The 19427-nt window shown below is 52.2% G+C and overlaps 4 protein-coding genes across 10 annotated transcripts in view; 1 reads left to right on the top strand and 3 right to left on the bottom strand.

Moving 5' to 3' along the window:
* si:cabz01090165.1 (uncharacterized protein LOC100333421 homolog) overlaps positions 1 to 4850 on the top strand; it is a 70505-nt gene extending 65655 nt beyond the window's left edge. For 3 of the 4 annotated variants that reach the window (XM_057048790.1, XM_057048791.1, XM_057048792.1), the window contains 4 exons: positions 839 to 1022; positions 1089 to 1290; positions 1364 to 1581; positions 3588 to 4850. In XM_057048790.1, the coding sequence (XP_056904770.1) occupies positions 839 to 1022; positions 1089 to 1290; positions 1364 to 1488 (511 nt within the window). In that variant the 3' untranslated portion in view covers positions 1489 to 1581; positions 3588 to 4850. Of the gene's footprint in view, positions 1 to 838; positions 1023 to 1088; positions 1291 to 1363; positions 1582 to 3587 lie in introns of those variants that run through there. The other variant, XM_057048793.1, reaches the window with a different exon arrangement.
* Positions 4851 to 6188: 1338 nt separating this feature from the next.
* On the bottom strand, positions 6189 to 9751 carry zgc:113149 (uncharacterized protein LOC541363 homolog). Of its 4 annotated transcripts, none has more exons than XM_057048796.1 (7): positions 9620 to 9751; positions 8541 to 8711; positions 8397 to 8461; positions 7981 to 8137; positions 7679 to 7834; positions 7476 to 7526; positions 6189 to 7342 (listed from the first exon to the last, which is right to left on the bottom strand). In XM_057048796.1, the coding sequence occupies exons 2-7, from the start codon at positions 8680 to 8682 to the stop codon at positions 6720 to 6722; spliced, it is 1194 nt and encodes a 397-aa protein (XP_056904776.1). In that variant the 5' UTR covers positions 8683 to 8711; positions 9620 to 9751; the 3' UTR covers positions 6189 to 6719. The 4 variants fall into 4 exon arrangements, with proteins under 4 accessions (XP_056904776.1, XP_056904774.1, XP_056904775.1 ...); XM_057048794.1 differs by having other exon boundaries at positions 8367 to 8461; positions 9620 to 9749; XM_057048795.1 differs by lacking the exon at positions 9620 to 9751 and adding an exon at positions 9170 to 9579 and having other exon boundaries at positions 8367 to 8461.
* Positions 9752 to 9857: 106 nt separating this feature from the next.
* zgc:101731 (SNARE_SNAP25N and SNARE_SNAP23C domain-containing protein) lies at positions 9858 to 13832 on the bottom strand. Its single transcript, XM_057048799.1, has 8 exons — positions 13698 to 13832; positions 12506 to 12577; positions 12061 to 12102; positions 11844 to 11892; positions 10807 to 10918; positions 10581 to 10727; positions 10355 to 10499; positions 9858 to 10267 (listed from the first exon to the last, which is right to left on the bottom strand). Exons 2-8 carry the CDS (start codon positions 12575 to 12577, stop codon positions 10202 to 10204), a joined length of 633 nt encoding a protein of 210 aa, XP_056904779.1. The 5' UTR covers positions 13698 to 13832; the 3' UTR covers positions 9858 to 10201.
* Positions 13833 to 13940: 108 nt separating this feature from the next.
* On the bottom strand, positions 13941 to 19204 carry capns1b (calpain, small subunit 1 b). The gene is made up of 11 exons (XM_057048798.1): positions 19055 to 19204; positions 18597 to 18670; positions 18473 to 18509; positions 18272 to 18364; positions 17404 to 17461; positions 17262 to 17326; positions 15488 to 15556; positions 15332 to 15410; positions 14595 to 14711; positions 14426 to 14484; positions 13941 to 14197 (listed from the first exon to the last, which is right to left on the bottom strand). Exons 1-11 carry the CDS (start codon positions 19172 to 19174, stop codon positions 14171 to 14173), a joined length of 798 nt encoding a protein of 265 aa, XP_056904778.1. The 5' UTR covers positions 19175 to 19204; the 3' UTR covers positions 13941 to 14170.
* Positions 19205 to 19427: the final 223 nt, after the last annotated feature.

Genomic DNA, 19427 nt, shown 5'->3' with positions numbered 1-19427 from the left:
TATCTCACGCCACACCTGATAATATCTCATGGCTCACCTGATAATATCTCACGCCACACCTGATAATATCTCACGCCTCACCTGATAATATCTCACGCCACACCTGATAATATCTCATGGCTCACCTGATAATATCTCACGCCACACTGGTGCCACAGTGGTTGAAAAAAACTGCTTTACACAACCACATGTTGCACATTCACACGTAAACAGGCGTACAGTCACACACACGTTGGTTCTGTTCTGTCTTCGGGTCGGCTGTCTGGACGGTTTCATCAGTTAACTTTGTTCTTCTTCATGGTTCCGTCTGCTGCTGTTATCCAGACTCTGGATCGGCAAAAGGTTCTGGGGTCGTGGGGGTGGAGCCCTGCACCAGAACCTTCCTGAGGAGTTGTAGACCCACACCGGTGTGGTTCTGTTGCTCATGTGTAGAATGCAGGTCGTGCTGGACCCTCCGCTCAGTCACCCTGCGGGACTCCCGTTTCCATGGAAACGCATCCCACTGAGCGCTGCCAGCTGGTCCTGCGGGTCTCCCAGGGGTTTGACCCGGATGTTTGACCCGGGTGTTTGACCCGGGGGTTTGACCCGGGGGTTTGACCCCTGGTGTTTGACCCGGATGTTTGACCCGGGGGTTTGACCTGGGTGTTTGACCTGGATGTTTGACCCGGGGGTTTGACCTGGATGTTTGACCCGGGGGTTTGACCTGGGTGTTTGACCCGGGGGTTTGACCCGGGTGTTTGACCCGCGAGTGTGAACGTGTGAAACGGTTCCGGCAGAATATTCGGGAATGTTCTGGTCTCCGCCTCCTGCCAACAGACTGTTTGCTCCGCCCCTCCAGGATGATTCCAGCCAATCACAAGTACTTCCTGCTGAGCGACCTGCCGTCGTCACGTGACTACGAGCTGTGCGTCTTCGCCGTCTACGACGACGGCGTCACGGCGCTGACGGGGACCAAACTGGTGGGCTGCGTCTCCTTCAGCACCGAGACGGAATACGGGCGCTGCCACTCCATCCGTGACCAGGTGAGACTCCGCCCCCTCAGGGAGGAGGAGCCTGCTTTCATGGTGGTGATGTCACTCTTCCCGCAGTTCCTGGGAGGAACCATGATCATCATCATCGGGGGGATCATCGTGGCGTCCGTCCTCGTCTTCATCTTCATCCTCCTGATGAAGTACAAGCTGCACAGCAACCACTACAAGCAGAAGGCCGCCGCCCGCCACGCCAATGTCTGCTCACAGACCAACGGAGGGGGCGGGGCCGGGGGCGGGGCCCTGCCCCCCTCCTCCACAGGTGTGCAGGCTAAATATGGATCAGACAGGTGAGCAACACGTGTGGCACCAGCGTGACTCTTTCTGTGTCCCAGGTGGAGGCGCCACCAAACTCTCGCAGCCGTCATCGTCCACAGAGGGAGTGGGAGGAGCTTCCCTCCGAGGCACCACTGTCGTAGACTTAAACCCCGCCCACAATGATGACGCCATCTCCCAATAACACACGAAGCCCCGACCCCCCCCCTCCTTTTTATTTCTGACTTTTTGCTGGTGCCTGGAGCCAAACGGCCCCGAGGAGGAGCTCCTGTCCTGGGTGAGTTACTGGGTGAGGGGGGGGCGCTTTAAAGGTCAGAGGTCAGACCTTCAGGTAGGGCAGGTGGTCATCCTGCTCAGCGCGGAGCCACAGTGCCCCCCTGTGGTGGCAGCCTGTAAATGAGGAGATCCAGCGAAGCCGTCAGTTAATGAGCATTAATTAAACCTGTATTTACCTTAGTCCATCCAAGCCTGAAGATGTTGCGGAGCTCCCCCTGGTGGCTGGCTGCTATACAACTAGTAAACTCCTCCCCCCTCCGTTTTTTTAATTGCGTAAATCCGTAAAACTGGATCCAGGCCTGCTCGTTAAGGGTGGCGCTTTCAGCATCACAGACGAGGCCGCAGAGGGTCAAAGGTCAACCAACACACATTGAGCCTAAATATCAAACTAAAACCTGTGGACCCAGGGGAGGGGGCATGGTCACATGATCAGCCCGGTTAATAAATGCCTTCACCTGGTCATTCTGTAGCAGCTCATCATCATCATCGTCATCGTTATATAACATTTACTCTTATATGTTGTCACTGAAGCATGCGCCTGGGCTACCATGCTAAAGGTTGGCCCATCATGGAGTCATGCTAATAACCTCAGGCTAACAGCTGCGCCATGCTACATACTTACAAAAACCATAAGCTAAAATAAACAGAGCCCAGGCTGTTTAGAATGCTAACCGCTCAGAGCTAATTGCAGATACCAACTTTTTATAATACAGATGCTAGCCTTTAACTTGATACCACATTATCACACCAGCTAGCGCTAGCAGACAGTTCCCTCAGGCTCCAGTGTGCTGGTGGAGCCACGTAGCATCGCTCTGCTTCCCAGACAAACTCAAGAGTCGTCTTGTTGTCAGTTCCCCGCAGCTTCGAGCCCTTTCAAGTGTGAGAACAAATAGATTTTGTGGGCGTGAAAAAGCCTCAAATCTTCGCAGTGTCACTGAGTCTTTAGCTGGAAAACAACCTCGACTCGGGCGGGAGTGCTGGGTGCAGCGGGAATGACGGCTCGATTTCACTGTTTCTTTTGTTTAAAAATACATGTCAGGAAATGTCTGCTGTGGTTTCAGCTCGGTGGAGTCGTGGATCTGAAACGACTCACGTTAGCGGAGACGTTCTGCTTCTGAGGACTGAACCGACAGAAGTTAAAATTACACAATCTAAAACTTTAAAACTTACAAATGACTCAAGCTAACTTCACATAACGGGACACATCTCATGCTAACAGACGTGTGCACAGTTTGTAATATCATGCTAACTGAAGTTGGCTAATCAGGTCTTTGATGATGCTAATGAACCACAACTAAGGCTCAGTCACATACGCTGATGTCATCAATCACAGAGGAGAGGATATAAAAAGCTCCTGGTGGTGATCAGGTGATCATGGTTCTGGACCCCGGCAGCCTCGGCCTCTAGCAGCATAGCTAAGATGTTAACCTGCCACATCAGTAGCTTCCTGATCTTTGAGATGTTCCTCAGGTGAAAAAAGGCACTTCTAGAGACTAATTTAATGTGTGAGTTGAAGGAGAGATTTTGATCAAAAGTTACTCCTAGATTCCTCTCAGAGAGACTAGATGTTAATGAGATCCCATCTAGGGTGATCATGTGATCTAATCTATCCCTGAGAGGTTCAGGACCAAACACCATGACCTCAGTTTTTCCTGGGTTAAGGAGGAGGACATTTGAAGACATCCAGGACTTTATGTCTTTAAGACAGGTCTGGAGCTTCACTAACTTCTCTGTCTCCTCTGGTTTCATGGATAAATAGAGCTAAAGTTCAGCAGAGCAATTTTAATTTGATCATAATCTTGGAGCCCATCATGTCGTGCTAGCAGCCCTTAAATCCTACGTTTATGCATAAAGCTAACTTGTCAGTTTCACAGCTACAGTTAAAGCTAATGTTTAGCATAAAGCCAGATGTGTTTTCATCACCAAAAAAGACTTTTATCAGTTTGTTGCGACATGAAAGTGCTGCTAATTTGCTGCTACGATGCTCAGATGTCTTGTTCTCCTCAGGTTGCCCCATCTTGTTGCTGGTCACCCGTGAGGCTAATCTGGAATGAGACGCATCCTCACCTCTGACCTCAGCCAGGGACACACTGGTCGTACCCGTGGAGGGAAAATTGCTGACCTGTCTGGAATTCCAGGCTTTTAATGGGCCTCTTGTCTTTGAATCCAAGGATTTGGAATATTTTCCTCTTTACTGATGAGATCATCTCATCATGTGACCAGAAGGTCAGACCCGTCTGGATCAAGCACTCGTCCCAATTTCGGATTTTAAAAATCCTGTTTTTTTGGGAAGGAGGGGGGGGGGGGTTGCTGGTGGCAGCCCAGCATACAGTCAAATGCCAAAGGATTCCAAACATGATGGAAGTATGAGAACTGTGGGAGGAACGGACTTCCTGGAAACACACGACTGTGGAAACACGGAGCTGGAATCCAGCACATTGTCTTGTCTCAATAAGGAAACAGCGAGAACTTTTCTGGCACTTTAACTTCTGTTCTCACCTGCCCCCCCCCACCTTCCCTTCTTCTTCTCTGTCGTTCTCCCTCTCTTTCCACTCCTCTTCCGTCACTAAAAGTCTCCCTTCTTTGGTGTTGCCGACCCGATTCTTCTGGCTGGACGATTCGCAGTAGATCGTGTTAAAGTTTTCGGTGTGTTTGCATCTATGGTGGATTCTCCGTGTCAGAGTATTTAAACAACAATAAACAAAATAAAAACAAAGGAAACGCTGCTGTCCCGTGATTGGAGCCCTGAGGAACGCCGGGAATTCTTTGGACGTTGAACAGAAATCCAGATGTTGAGCTCCGGGCGGCCGACAGCCGTTGTGAAGATTGCCAGCAGAACTTGTGCTGTCCCCTCCCACTCGGCCATACCACGCCCCCTGACACCTCCCACTCGGCCATACCACGCCCCCCGACACCTCCCACTCGGCCATACCACGCCCCCTGACACCTCCCACTCGGCCATACCACGCCCCCTGACACCTCCCACTTGGCCATACCACGCCCCTGACTCACCCCACTCGGCCATATCACGCCCCCTGACTCCTCCCACTCGGCATACCACGCCCCTGACTCCGCCTTTGCCGTTTAACAGTGTCTGTGTTTGTTTGTGACGCCTCCGTCTTCGATGGTTTGATACTCATGTTTTAGTTTTACTACGATGAAACAAAATGTCCGTCAGAGAAAACACACAAACATGCAACACCAGATTTTCTGCTTTCATAGATAAGATTATGTGGATTTATAATGAAATAAAAGTATTTTTCTTGCTAAGCCTCCTTTAAATTCCAGAGAACTTCCTAAGTGGCGTCGAGGGATGATGAAGATGTTTTTCTCAACGAGCTCAACATAAATTGATCCAAATTAAGAAATTCCAGCGCATTAATAATCCTTAGGTAACTCCACTATAAAAAGGTAGAAGCTAATCTTTAGCTAACGCTTTCGTTGGTCAAGCCTGTCGGAACTCGTGGTGGTTGATCGTGGTGATAAATTCACGGTGACGGCCCCCGTTTACAATCTTAGAACATGTGAAATGTTTACGTTTACTGTTGCGTCATGTGACCAAGCTCTCTTTCAGTCCAGCTCTCTGAACCAGAACCAGAACAGAACCTGACTGAACCCGACTGGTGACAGCCAGGATTCACCTGGGAGGTGAGTTCACGGAGAAGCAAGTCCGACACAGCTAGCCTAATATTTGATAGCTTCATCAGCTAACGTGATAAAGCCTCTATACCAAGCGTCCGTGTAACTTTTGATATTTGGATTTTTTCCTTCAAAGTCGGATATTAAAATATAAAAAATGAGTGCAGGATTTTTTTTGCTTGAATTTGATTTTTACACCGATTTTATTTCTTGGCTTGTTGAACTTTCTCCTTCGTTTTCTCGACTACTTCATCCCTTCCAGGGTCACGTGGAGCATGCTGGAGCCTCTCCCAGCTGCACGTGGGCTGAGGCAGGAGCACCTCATCTAAATAATCATCTAAGACAATAATAATAATGCTAATTAATTCTAGCAGCGATCTCCTTCCATAGTTTTTTGACCTGTTACTGAAAACTCTTAATCACTGCTTGGTGGTAAAAGATTGGAGAATTAAAGAATTTTGTTTTGGATGGGATGAAAAGATCGTAAAATATAATCACGTGACCTAATACTGAGAAATGGCGGGTGTTAATGAGCAGTTCTGACTCTATTTTTATTTCAGCAAAGTAAAACCATAGGAAATCCATCCAAACCCGACAACAGTCACGAACTTCCGCTTCATTTCTATCGCCTGTATCGCCGATCCGCGTGAATTATTCGTTTCGTCTCCTCTGATATTTACGTCATGTTTGACGTCAGACACGCCGTCATCATCACACTGGCGGCGCCATTTTGACTCTTCCCGCGTCTTCTTCGTGTCTAATTAGTGGATTTTACTGCGCCACCTACAGCACCGGAGGAGGTACAACTTTACCATTTTTATCGTTAAAATAGAAAACATGTAGAGATAAATTTACAACTATTTTGATATATCTGGATATAAATCAACAAAACCCACGTTTCTTACAGTCAAAAAACAACATAAATACTTCCTTAATCTGTTCTGTGAAGGATTTAAAGTCCCATAAAACTCAAGTGGTAAACTCTTTATTTCATTGTAACAGACAGCCTGTAGCTGTTAGCATAGTTCACTCAGATTCTCCACTAAACAAAATGCATAGACCCATTTACAGAAATGTTTCGATCTGTCACGTTTAAAGTCACTTTATTTCATCCACAGAATAAACGAAAAGTGGTTGCCATCGTTCCCAACCTGCACAGAAAAGCTTTTCAGTAGATTCTTTAAAAAAAACTGGTTTTAAAAGAACTGAAGTTACATTCAGAGCTCAGAAATGTTGTTGCTACATCTAAATTCCTATTTCCGGTTGTTGGACTAGTGTGATGTCAGAAGACCTGCTGCTGTCACGTCACCCCTCCTTCTTGTCCAACCTGGAGACTTTTGAACTGTCACGTTTGGAAACGAGCTAAAAACCGGAAACTCTGAGCAACGAGCAGAAACACTTTCCACCCTCAAGCTTCGTCTGAGTCACAACAGGTGTCCAGGGGTTCAGCTGTCCTGCTCCACTTCCTGTCAGCCCCCTCACTTCCTGTTTCTGGGGGTTTCAGTAGCGCGGCGCCGGGTGAGTCTGTCCCGTGCTGTTTTTGTCTCTCAGCATGGCGAGAGCCGTGTTGGAGAAGTCCCGCAGGATGTCGACCGTCTCGCGCTGCAGCAGCAGCGACTCCTGCACGAACTCCTGCTGCGTCTCCACCAGGAGCTGCACCGACTGGGCCAGCGCCTCCAGAGACTGGGACACGGAGGTGAGCAGCAGGCTGCTGGCCTGCTGCTGCTGCAGGCTCTGGGAGGCCATCTGGAACACGTGCTCATGCCTGGTGGAGCCCCCTGCTGGAAGGGGGTCTGATGACGACGATGGATGAGGTTTGGAGGCGACTGAAGGAGCAGCAGGAGGCGGTGCTGCAGAGGAGGAGGAGGGGGGTGGAGAGGGAGCAGCAGCAGACGTGGAGGTGCCGTTGGAGGTGGAGGACAGAGGAGCAGCGGAGGAGGAAGGTGCTCCCTCAGGGAGTCCGGAGGAGGTGGAGGCTCCAGGTGGACGTCTGGAGTAAGAGTGGACAGGCTGTCCGCTCAGCAGCGCGTCCTCAGAGAGAGGTTCTGTGAAGGAGGACGGGGGGAGCGGATCGGGGCAGGAGAAGGTGGAGTCCTCGTTATCGTTGAAATCCATCGCTTGATCTACAGGAACACACGCGGTCAGTTCTCAGCCAGAAACGGCTCAACATCGTGCTGGTTACCATGGAAACACGCCTGCATACTACAGGTAAACCTTGAGGGTTAGCATAAATGTAGCGAAGGCTAAAGTTCTCACCGTCTTCAGCGACATCCAGGTCAAACTCTGAGGACGACTGGAAAGGATCTCCTGTAAGATGAGACCGTGGCGTCACCATGGAAACGTGTAAAACCACGTAAATATGCTACAGAGTTTATTCACTCTGGGTTATTTAAGTGATTTCCTGGTCCTCACGTCTTTGTCTCCTGACTGCAATAATCACAGGTGATTGAGGAGCTCACCGTCTTTGTCGGGGGAGGACAGAGGAGACATGACCAAGGCTCCGCCTCCTCCGAGGCTGTAGGAGCTGTCCGTCAGGTTCAGGTAGGAGGACGAACTGTTACTGTGGAGCTTTGAAAGGTCTTCCTCCGGGTTAAAGTCTGGATCGCTCTCGCCGTCTGACAACACACAGGAATCAGTGCCACCAAAGATCCATCACATACACCTGATGGGTTAGCTCAATGCTAATACCAGTGAACAGAAATTAGCATTAGCAGCAACATGCAAACAGAGGCGGCCCCTGGGTGGAGGAACATCTCCTCACCTCCTCTGGGACTCATCATCAGGATGTCATGGACCATCTTCTCTACGGGGCCCAGGGTCTTCTTCCGGATGGTGGCGCCGTTGGGGCCCCGCAGGGCGATGATTCGCCGCTTGCCGTCGCATTTGAGGTCGGCCCATTTCTTCATGATCTGACGCATCTGAGGGGGGAATAAAAGCCGACTTAGCGTTTCACCCTCGTCCTCAATCACATTTATGAGATGAACCACGTGAATCTCTGGAGTTATTGTAGTTTGTGCAGTTGATTGGTCAGTCTGCTGCCCCTCCCCCTCCGCCCCGTGGTGGCCCCTCCCCCGTGGTAGCTCCTCCCCCAATAACCTTCAGAACAACTAAACCTGGATGGCTGGGGACTGAATGTGTGGTCAGAACCTCTCTGTGGTTCTCGCCCAGAGCGTTGACCTGATCGGTGATTTCAGCCCACTTCCGCTTCTTCACCTCAGACGAAACGCCGTGGTTGAACTTCTCTACGGACACAAAGACGAGAGCGGAGCCTTCAGCGCGTCTGCCATGACCCACAGCTATCGCTAATGTCGACACACTCACTGAGGAGGATGTTTCTGTTCTTCTTCACCGCCTCCAACAGAAGTTTGACCTCATTGAAGGAGAACCTCGGCTTGGACCTCAGAACCCCTCGGGCCCTGCCCACCCTGAACTCCTCATCCTCATCACGCCACGGCGCTGACATGGCTCCTCCCCTGCTCCTTGGCAGACAACCTGAGACAAAAGAAGCAAAGGTTAAAATGAAACGCCATTCAGATGGTGCTGGGGGGTCACGTGATGCTCCCTACACCCCCCCTGGGCTCCCTACACCCCCCCTGGGCCCCCTAGCTGCCCCTTAGCTCTGCTGCCTGCTGTCCCATATAGACAGAATTGATAAGTCTTTGAAAGCTTCAAATCGAAGCTTAATTAATTTAGCGCCCCCTACAGATCGTTAATAAAACAGCCCCAGTTTGACCAACACGCAGGAAATTGCGACACTTGCAGAAGCTAAACAGCAAAATGCATTAAAACATTTTATTGTATTTTCAATTTCAACATAAGAAATATATACATACACAGCAATATTGATCGATACTCAACAATAAAACATTAATATCATCTGCCAGCAGCTATTGAAACATAAACGGGTGGAAATTAGTCAACACTTAACGTGTCAAAGTGAAATAAATAACCTTGTTGCTATTATTTTAATTGAATCGCGGCGGTGACGTAAGGCGTCACGTGGTCTGCCTCGGCCAATCAGCGGCGAGTCTCCCAGCCTTTGTGCGGCTTCTTCCTGTTGCTGCTCACACTGGCGCCGCCATCTCTGTCAGCTAACGTAGCGTGACGCTGCTAAACATCGACGCTAAAATAACCGCGTTCATCGACGGATATCTCAATCATTGGGCATCTTTACGTTTCGGGACACGTTGCCGCGCGCGTCCGCTAAGTTAAACACCACCGAAGGAGTACATTTCCTGAACTCCAAGACGGGATTTTGCTAGCTTCGGCTAGCTCTTTTTGCATTAGCTCGGTGTGCTTTTAACGTTCTTGTTAAACGGAAGTGCGCCGCTCGCGCAGCCCGTCGCGCGCGGCGGCACGAGCGGCGTCTGTAGCCAGAATATAAAATATGGGACGATTACCCTGAAAATGGCGTAGCTCGCTCCCTCCCCTCCTTCCTCGGTGATTCTCCCGAAAGTTCGGAGCGACGAGAACATCGTCACTGCGCAGACTCCGAATTTTTTTTTCCTCCCTTGAATGCGCAATATTGTTGCACCGATACACCGTCCGAAAAAATCACGAATTTTGCACCATTAACAGTTTAATTAGGGGCCCAACGGGCCACATTCCTCCCAGCAATGACCTCAATAATTAGTTCAACACCTTGTTTACACATTTTATTCACAAGTGTTCACAACAATCACGCCATAACCCCTCAAAGTACTAATTTCTAACGTGGCGTGAGAAGGTCGGAGGTCATCGCGCCTGAGCTTCCTGCCACCCTGCACGTGTAGCTCAACAAACATGCTACATACAAGCTAAAATCACGCAGGCGTGTGGAAACATCTGAAGGCAACTTTTCTCCAACACGCCTGAATCCTGGAGGAGCCAGTTCCTCTCCAGGCCACCTGGTGGAGCCAGAGAGCTTCGGAGCAGCTCCCTGGTCCGGCTGTAGCTGGGGGGGCGATGTTGCTACGCAGGCAGAAGACAGAGGGGGGACATTGCTATCGCTTCATCAGGTTGGTCGCCTTCTGGTTGGCGTGGTCGATGCGGGACACGTTGAGAGTGGCCTGCAGAGAGAGGAGATCAAAGCAGTGATGAAAGCAGAGGGAGAGGATGGGTGGTTACCATGGTGATGGTGTGTTTGGGAGGCGTACCTTCCCCTGGACGCGCTCCATCTGGTCTCTCTGCGTGTCGATCTCGTTCCTCATGTCGATGACCATGCTCTTCAGGTTCCCCACGATGCTCCCCACGTGGGCCAGGTTCTCCTCCATCTCGTCCTCCCGCCCGTCGTGGGTCACTCTGTAACACGGCGAGACCTTCGTGACCTGGAAGGGGGGTCTGGGTTTGTCTGCGGGTGAACAGGAAGTGAGTGGTGCTCACCTGCGTATGTACCCCCCACTCATGATCATGATCTCCCGCTCGTCAACGACGTGCGTCGACGGCGGCTGATTAGAGACGACGGCGTCCTGGCTGGAGGCTCCGCCCCACACGGCCTTGTAGGCGCCGCTCTCCTCAAAGGCCTTCAGTCTACGGCACAACGGCGCGGTTAGCCTGACCTTTGATCTGAACCCTTTGATCCGAACGTGTGGAGCTGAGCGGCACCCACTTGTCACAGGCGCAGAGGCCGCAGCACCGGTCCAGGTCGGTCAGGTTCTTCTCCGCCTCCTTCATGTCAGAGTTGATCTGATCCAAACCCTCCTCGATCCGCTCCAGCTGCTCTGAGGCAACACAGGATGTGGACCTTCACAGAGGCCTGGTGACTCCTTGGTAAACAAGGCTAACCCTGGCTAACCGAGGCTAACCTTGTTAACCGAGGGTAACTTGGTGACCGTGGTTAACCGAGGGTAACCTTGTCTTGGTGACCGTGGCTAACCTTGTTAACCGAGGCTAACCTTGTAACCTTGTTAACCGAGCCTACCTTGGTGACCGTGGTTAACCTTGTTAACCGAGGGTAACCTTGTCTTGGTGACCATGGCTAACCTTGTTACCCGAGGCTAATTTCCCTATGGGGATGAATAAAGTACATCTTAATCTTAATCTTTAACCTTGTTACCCTTGCTAACGTGGCTAACCTTGTTAACTGAGGGTAACCTTGTCTTGGTGACCGTGGCTAACCTTGTTACCCGAGGCTAATTTCCCTATGGGGATGAATAAAGTACATCTTAATCTTAATCTTTAACCTTGTTACCCGAGGCTAACCGTGGCTAACTTGTTACCTTGTTACCGAGGCTAACCTTGTAACCTTGGTGATCGTGGCTAACCTTGTTAACTGAGGGTAACCTTGGTGACCGTGGTTAACCTTGTTAACCGAGGCTAATTTCCCTATGGGGATGAATAAAGTACATCTTAATCTTAATCTTTAACCTTGTTACCCGAGGCTAACCGTGGCTAACCTTGTTACCCTAGGCTAACCTTGCTAACCGTGGCTAACCTTGTTACCCGAGGCTAACCGTGGCTAACTTCACACAGCACCAACTCTTCCACTCATCCATTTCTCTAGAAAGAAACTTTTACAACACTTGGAACAAGTTTATAATTTAAAATGTTTTTACATTGTATCAAACCAAATTAGAAAAAAGGAAATTGACAAAGGTTTCTCCTGATTGGCTACTTCCTGGTTTTCTGTGAGGACTCCTTGTTTACCTCCTTGTTCGTCCAGCATGACCAGAGTCCTGATCCCAGCGTCTTTGCTCTGCACAGAAGAACAGAAATGAGCTCCCACTGATTCTGGTCCGGGTCCAGGTGACACCGTCCGGGTCTCTGGGATCCACCAGGATCCCGGCTGGAGCCTCAGCATGTTAGCCTGAGACCAACTAGGACCGGCTAAAGTTCTCCAGCATCACGCTAACCATGTGGTTACCTCCTCAACTAGCTGCATCATCCTCCTCGTGCTCTCCAGAGACTGGAAGAAAGGAAAAGGATCAAAGAGGCCATTTTAATGAAAGGCAAAACAGGTAAACGAGTAAACAGGTAAACAAAGGACTCCTGAATATGTGTTATAGTGAGGACCAAGTGTGTGTTCATGTGTAAACATCAAGTCCATCTTCAGAGACGGAGGAGGTGGCGAGGGACCAACGACCTCCTGTGACCTTTAAAACAGCCCAGCAGGAGAGAGAGTGTGTGTAGGTGTGTGTGTAGGTGTGTGTGTAGATGTGTGGGTGTGTGTGTGTGTGTGTGTCTCCATGTGAGTTCCTCCAGCTCCCCGAGGGTTGCTGCCCATCCGGCGCCATGGTAACCAGCAGCACCATGACTCACTCGTACTAGAATCAAACCCACAACCTCCTCTCCTTCGCTGATGCGCTCACCTCATCTGTCACCTGATTGGCTCTCCTCTGAAGCTCCTCCTGCTCTGGTAGAGTGGGCGGGGCTGATGCCATCTGAGAGGGTGTGTGTGAGGGTGTGTGAGAGTGTGTGGGTGTGTGAGAGGGTGTGTGAGGATGTGTGTGGTGTGTGAGAGTGTGTGGTTGGTGAGAGGGTGTGTGAGGATGTGTTGGATGTTTGTGGGTGTGTATGGGGGTGTGTGGGTGTGTGAGAGTGTGTGGGTGTGTGAGAGTGTGTGGGTGTGTGTGAGGGTGTGTGGGTGTGAGAGTTGTGTGGTTGTGTGTGTGTGTATGGGGGTGTGTGAGAGTGTGTGGGTTGTGAGAGTGTGTGGGGTGGTGTGAGGGTGAGGTGTGTGATGGTGTGAGAGAGAGAGGGAGGAAGAGAGAGCTCAGTTTCAGCTAAATGATCTTTTGAATATTTCTTCTAGTTTTTTTTGCTTTGGCAGACAGACAGACAGAGAGACAGACAGACAGACAGACAGGCAGGCAGGCAGAGAGACACAGGCAGGCAGGCAGACAGAGAGACAGACAGGCAGGCAGACAGACAGAGAGAGAGACAGACAGGCAGGCAGAGAGACAGACAGGCAGACAGAGACAGACAGACAGGCAGACAGAGAGACAGACAGGCAGACAGAGAGACAGACAGGCACAGAGAGACAGACAGACAGAGAGACAGACAGCAGGCAGGCAGAGAGACAGACAGGCAGACAGAGAGAGAGACAGACACAGACAGCAGGCAGAGAGACAGACAGGCAGACAGAGAGACAGAGACAGACAGCAGGCAGAGAGACAGGCAGAGAGACAGACAGAGAGAGAGACAGACAGAGAGACAGGCAGGCAGACAGACAGGCAGAGAGACAGGAGCAGGGTGGACACCTGTGTTGACCTCCAGCAAACATCGAGCACTTCCTGCCACCTGCTGCGCGCTGTGACGTCACCCGGAGGCTCCCCGGACCTGCACTTCCATGACTTTTAAGCTTTTATTGCCTATTTTCACTTTATTAGATTCTTTATTGGCACAGAGCTAATTGCTGTGACCTAAAACGATCGATCACGCATTCAAACACGAGCACGAGCGCGCACGAGCGCCCATTAGCGTAAAAGAGTCGTTATCTGACTCAAATGGCTAATTTAACACTTCCGGTGTGACATCATAACCACGGAACCGCGGACTTACCTGCTCGGTTTTTATCCCTAAACGGCTCCTTTGCTCCCGTCCTGCAGCTGCTGCGCGTCACACCTGTTGTGCGTCGCCTCCGCCCCTCTCATCCTCACATCGGCGCGCCCACACACGCGCACGAGCACGCCGATGGCCGCCATCAGCGACTTCCGTTTGATTTCGTCGCATTTAAATCAAAGGTGAGTTGGGAAAAAACAAAATAAAAAAAAGGTAACCCCAGTGGAATAACGACACCCCATAATACTTCAACATTCTTTATTTTACTCAAACTTCTGATTTTTAGCCAAATTAAAGTAACATATATATAAATCAGTTCCACGCGCCGCCACCAGGAGGCGCCACACACAAACGTGGAGGTTCAGGTTGGTCCCGGTTACACATGATGGGTTGGAATGAGCTCAGCGCTGCCCTGCCCAGGTTTCTGGCCGTTAGTGCACGTGGAGGTGGTGGAGGTGCACGCGCCCACGTCCTCAGGAGTACATGGTGAGCTGCAGCCACTGCAACAGACAGCGCACGTTTGTAGTCAGCCAACATCTGCAGCTGTCTCACCTCCAGCTGCACATCTGGACCTCCAGCTGCACATCTGGACCTCCAGCTGCACATCTGGACCTCCAGCTGCACATCTGGACCTCCAGCCGGCACCACGCTTGGACATGGACGTCCGTCACACGTGGCGCTAGCTAACGTTAGCGGCTAGTTCACACAGCGGTTGAAGCGTGTTTCACCTCTTTAATGTCCAGCTCGATGGAGCCGTTGTTGTCTTTGTCCAGAGTCTTAAAGGCGCCTGTGCACACACACACACACGCACACACACACACACACGCACACACGCACACGTCAGCCAGAATGGGACGGATGTTGCGTTCAGGGACAGCAGAGGACGGAGACACTCACGGCACATCGCGTCCAGCCGCACGAGGCAGCCGATGAAGTTGTCAAAGTCCATGTTCTCGTGCTCGTCACTGTAGCGACGCACAATCATCTTGTAGAGCTGCTCGTTCAGAGGGAAGCCTGCGCACGTGCACACACACACACACACACACACACACACACGTGTTGATTGGAGGATTATTGTACTGAAGAATTCACCTTTACTCGCCGGACACACACACCCACACCCCCCCCCCACACACCACACACACACACCACACACCCCCCCCCACCACACACACACCACCCACACCCCCCCCCACACCCACACACACACACACACCCCCCCCCCACACACACACACACCCACACCCACCCCCCCCCCCACACACACCACACACACCCACACCCACCCCCCCCCCCCCCCCCCCCACACCCACACCCACCCCCCCCCCACACACACACCCCACCCCCCCCCCACCCACCCCCCCCCCCCCCACCACACACACACACACCCCACACCCACCCCCCCACACACACACACACCACACACACACACACACCACACACACACACCACCCACACCCCCCCCACACACCACACACACACACACACCCACACCCACCCCCCCCCCCCCACACACACACACACACCCCCCCCCCACACACACACACACACACACACAACCCACACCCCCCCCCCACACACACACACCCACACCCACCCCCCCCCCCACACACACACAACACACACACACACACCTGCGGCCTGGAAGGCTCCAGGAAGCTCGCGGGCGCTGATCACACCTGAGCCGTCGGCGTCATATTTCACGTAGACCGACTATAACAACAGAACAGCTGGACATTAAGAACGTGACAACAATGCCTCTGTTGCCATGGTGATGTAGCCACACCCACCTGCCACTTCTTGATGTTCCCCCACAGGTATATAAACTCCTGGAAGCCCAGTTTTCCTGTACTGTCACTCTGGAGATGTGGGTCAAAGCTCACAGCCACAGTAAATAATGCGGAATGTTGTCAGGTGAATTCCCACGTTAGCGGCGGCGTGCTGCGATCTCTCGCTGCGAGCGCATCCGTGTGTTCAGGAACACACTCAGGAAACACCACCTGCTGTGTTGCTGCCACTCAGGGATGCGTGTGAATGGTGCTGTGTGCTATGAGCGGTTAGCAGCAGCAGCAGCGTTAGCAGCAGGGTTAGCAGCAGCAGCGTTAGCAGCAGGGTTAGCAGCAGGGTTAGCAGCAGCAGCAGCTACAGCAGCAGCTACAGCAGCAGCAACAGCAGCAGCAGCAGCAGCAACAGCAGCAGCAGCAGCAGCTACAGCAGCAGCTACAGCAGCAGCAACAGCAGCTACAGCAGCAGCAGCTACAGCAGCAGCTACAGCAGCAGCTACAGCAGCAGCAGCAGCAGCTACAGCAGCAGCAGCAGCAGCAGCTACAGCAGCAGCAGCAGCTACAGCAGCAGCAGCAGCAGCAGCAGCACCAGCAGCAGCAGCTACAGCAGCAGCAACAGCAGCAGCAGCAGCAGCTACAGCAGCAGCAGCAGCTACAGCAGCAGCAGCAGCAGCAGCACCAGCAGCTACAGCAGCAGCAGCACCAGCAGCTACAGCAGCAGCAACAGCAGCAGCAGCAGCAGCAGCAACAGCAGCTACAGCAGCAGCTACAGCAGCAGCACAGCAGCAGCAACAGCAGCTACAGCAGCAGCTACAGCAGCAGCAACAGCAGCAGCAGCAGCAGCTACAGCAGCAGCAGCTACAGCAGCAGCACAGCAGCTACAGCAGCAGCAGCTACAGCAGCAGCTACAGCAGCAGCAGCTACAGCAGCAGCTACAGCAGCAGCAGCAGCAGCTACAGCAGCAGCAGCTACAGCAGCAGCTACAGCAGCAGCTACAGCAGCAGCAGCAGCAGCTACAGTAGCAGCTACAGCAGCAGCAGCAGCTACAGCAGCTACAGCAGCTACAGTAGCAGCAGCTACAGCAGCAGCAGCTACAGTAGCAGCAGCTACAGCAGCAGCAGCTACAGCAGCAGCAGCAGCATTAGCAGCAGGGTTAGCAGCAGGGTTAGCAGCAGGGTTAGCAGCAGCAGCAGCAGGGTTAGCAGCAGGGTTAGCAGCAGGGTTAGCAGCAGCAGGGTTAGCAGCAGCAGCAGCAGGGTTAGCAGCAGCAGGGTTAGCAGCAGCAGCAGCAGGGTTAGCAGCAGCAGGGTTAGCAGCAGGGTTAGCAGCAGGGTTAGCAGCAGGGTTAGCAGCAGCAGGGTTAGCAGCAGCAGGGTTAGCAGCAGGGTTAGCAGCAGGGTTAGCAGCAGGGTTAGCAGCAGCAGCAGCAGGGTTAGCAGCAGCAGCAGCAGGGTTAGCAGCAGCAGCAGCAGGGTTAGCAGCAGCAGGGTTAGCAGCAGCAGCAGCGTTAGCAGCAGGTTAGCAGCAGCAGCAGCGTTAGCAGCAGGGTTAGCAGCAGCAGCAGCAGGGTTAGCAGCAGCAGGGTTAGCAGCAGCAGGGTTAGCAGCAGCAGGGTTAGCAGCAGCAGGGTTAGCAGCAGGGTTAGCAGCAGCAGCAGCAGGGTTAGCAGCAGCAGGGTTAGCAGCAGCAGGGTTAGCAGCAGCAGGGTTAGCAGCAGCAGGGTTAGCAGCAGGTTAGCAGCAGGGTTAGCAGAGCCACACGGCGGTCTGTGGAAGGATACGTCCATGACGGCGACCATGCTGCGACACGACTCGATGCTGAATCCGTCAGTCTTCATATTATCGACTGAAACAAACAACAAAGCGTTCAGACGGGCAGTTGCATCACTTCCTGTTTACATCAACCAATCAAAGTGGACTCACATTTGGTAACAATTTTGTTGAGGATGTCCATCAGCTCAGTCGGACTCACCTCCATGTCCTGCTGAAGCACAGGCGTGATGAAGAGCACAGGATAACCTCATAACCCCCCCACCCCCACACACACACACACACCCCCACACCCCCACACACACCCCCACCCCCACACACACACACCCCCACACACACACACACACACACACACCCCCACACACACACCCCCACACACACACACCCCCCCACCCCCACACACACACACACCCCGAGATTCTAGAAGAAGATCCAGAGATGAACGTTCTGGTAAAACTGGTGCCCACACCCCAGCCATGACTCACGCCTCGAGTTCCTCCCTGCCGGGGAATGGCAGGAATGGTGTGTGTGTGTGTGTGTGTGTGTGTGTGTGGTGTGTGTGTGTGTGTGTGTGTGGTGTGTGTGTGTGAATCTCAGCACGACGGCACCATTGTGTTTGTTGGGAAAAGTTGACCCAACAAAGCTTTGTGGTTGTCTCAAACCTCCCAGGATGCGTCCCAGAGGACAGAGGACAGCGTCCTGGGACTGACCCGGACTGACCCGGACTGACCCGCCTGCGCTGCAAGTGGGCGGAGTTTGAAATGTGGCCGACTTCAGGCAGGTGTGGCGAGCGACCACAGAAAACGTCATTCAGAGGGTGAGTGGACGCACCCAGAGCCACTGAAGCTCTTTAGGAAGCTAACGTTAGCATCCCTGCAGCTGATGGAGGAGCAAACAACAAGAGCTCTGTGTGTGTGTGTGTGTGTGTGGTGTGTGTGTGTGTGTGTGTGTGTGTGTGTGTGTGTGTGTGTGTAAAACCAGAGCTAATCCAGATGAAACTGGAATGAGGGGATGGACTCACGTCTCCTGCCAGCTGACTGAAAAGTCTCCGGTACTTTTTCTCCTCCTCGGACTCATGTGTTTCAGCAAAGTTCAGAGGTCGGCGAGGAGGCGGCTGCGCACACACACACACACACACACACACACACACACACACACACACAGAGTGAGCATGGTTGCTGGTGTTAGCCTTGTTGCTGGTGTTAGCATCGTTGCTACTCACTGGGTCGGAGGGGTGAAACTGGGATGGATCGATGTCACTGTGGAGAAAGTAGAACCATGAGCCGTTAGCCTAGCCTAGCCTAGCCTAGCTTAGCACAGGTGTTGTCTCGGTTCTGTGTTCCCACCTCACAACATCAATGACTTTTTTGAAGAAGCTCTGCACCAGGAACATGTTGGCGGCTGAAGAAAGATCAAAGACCTGAAATGAGAGTTTGATCCTTCAGATGTTTCTGTCCAACAACCCTGTCAGGTTCTGATTCTGACTCTGCTCTCTCATGTCTCAGCAGCAGAACCCCTGAGCAGAACCCCTGAGCAGAACCCCTGAGCAGAACCTCTGAGCAGGGAACCTCCTGTCCGCTCGCGCAACTCTCTGATACGGGGTTTTTCCATAGCCCCTGAACGCATCACTAAGTGCGATCCTTGGAAAAGTTGATTATTGGAATTTTCCACCGTTCAACAACGTGAAAAACGTAACTTGATATGTCCACTATCGCGGTACACACGCGCGCGCGCGCACACACACACAGACAACCATTGAAACAACATTATAAAATGATGATCACGGTGGAGTTTCTCCGCTCACCTCTGCGTTCTGCTGCTGCTGGAGACCGAAACGACACCAAAGGAAGCAGAAGCTCCGACTGACGAACACGCCCAGGTCGTCTGACAGGCCGGGGGGGTCCGAAAACAGGTTCTCTTTCATTGCAACCCCGCCCGGCGCGTGCACACACACACACACACACACACGCACTCAGTGAGTTCTCCTCCAGGTCCTAACGTCGCCTGGCTCCTGTGTGCAGATCATGATGCGTTCAGGGTTCTGACTGGTCCAAACACCCCACCACCACCACCAAGTATCGTTTGTGATCAAATTCAACCAGAACAAGAACAGATGACGTCGCTTAATGGGACAGAAAGTTTAAAAATATGATGGTTTAAGTTTTAGGGAATAATCC

Source organism: Takifugu flavidus, chromosome 12 (genome assembly GCF_003711565.1).
Source record: "Takifugu flavidus isolate HTHZ2018 chromosome 12, ASM371156v2, whole genome shotgun sequence".
In the NCBI taxonomy this organism is placed as follows: Eukaryota; Metazoa; Chordata; class Actinopteri; order Tetraodontiformes; family Tetraodontidae; genus Takifugu; species Takifugu flavidus.
The sequence above is the reverse complement of the archived record's forward strand: the minus strand, read 5'-3'. Positions and strand labels throughout refer to the sequence as shown.

Excerpts from the sequence above, each read along its gene's own strand:
- capns1b (XM_057048798.1), bottom strand. The coding sequence starts at position 19,174 with ATGAAAGAGAACCTGTTTTCGGACCCCCCCGGCCTGTCAGACGACCTG. Across the intron at positions 18,510-18,596 it reads AAAGTCATTGATGTTGTGAG|TGACATCGATCCATCCCAGT; the intron begins GTGGGAACACAG and ends CTTTCTCCACAG. Across the intron at positions 15,557-17,261 it reads GCATGGTCGCCGTCATGGAC|AGTGACAGTACAGGAAAACT; the intron begins GTATCCTTCCAC and ends CCACATCTCCAG.
- zgc:113149 (XM_057048794.1), bottom strand. The coding sequence starts at position 8,682 with ATGTCAGCGCCGTGGCGTGATGAGGATGAGGAGTTCAGGGTGGGCAGG. Across the intron at positions 8,138-8,366 it reads TGGGCGAGAACCACAGAGAG|ATGCGTCAGATCATGAAGAA; the intron begins GTTCTGACCACA and ends TTCCCCCCTCAG. Across the intron at positions 7,835-7,980 it reads GATGATGAGTCCCAGAGGAG|ACGGCGAGAGCGATCCAGAC; the intron begins GTGAGGAGATGT and ends GTGTGTTGTCAG.
- zgc:101731 (XM_057048799.1), bottom strand. The coding sequence starts at position 12,577 with ATGGCATCAGCCCCGCCCACTCTACCAGAGCAGGAGGAGCTTCAGAGG. Across the intron at positions 10,919-11,843 it reads CATGCTGGACGAACAAGGAG|AGCAGCTGGAGCGGATCGAG; the intron begins GTAAACAAGGAG and ends GTGTTGCCTCAG. Across the intron at positions 10,728-10,806 it reads GGCCTCTGCGCCTGTGACAA|ACTGAAGGCCTTTGAGGAGA; the intron begins GTGGGTGCCGCT and ends GTTGTGCCGTAG.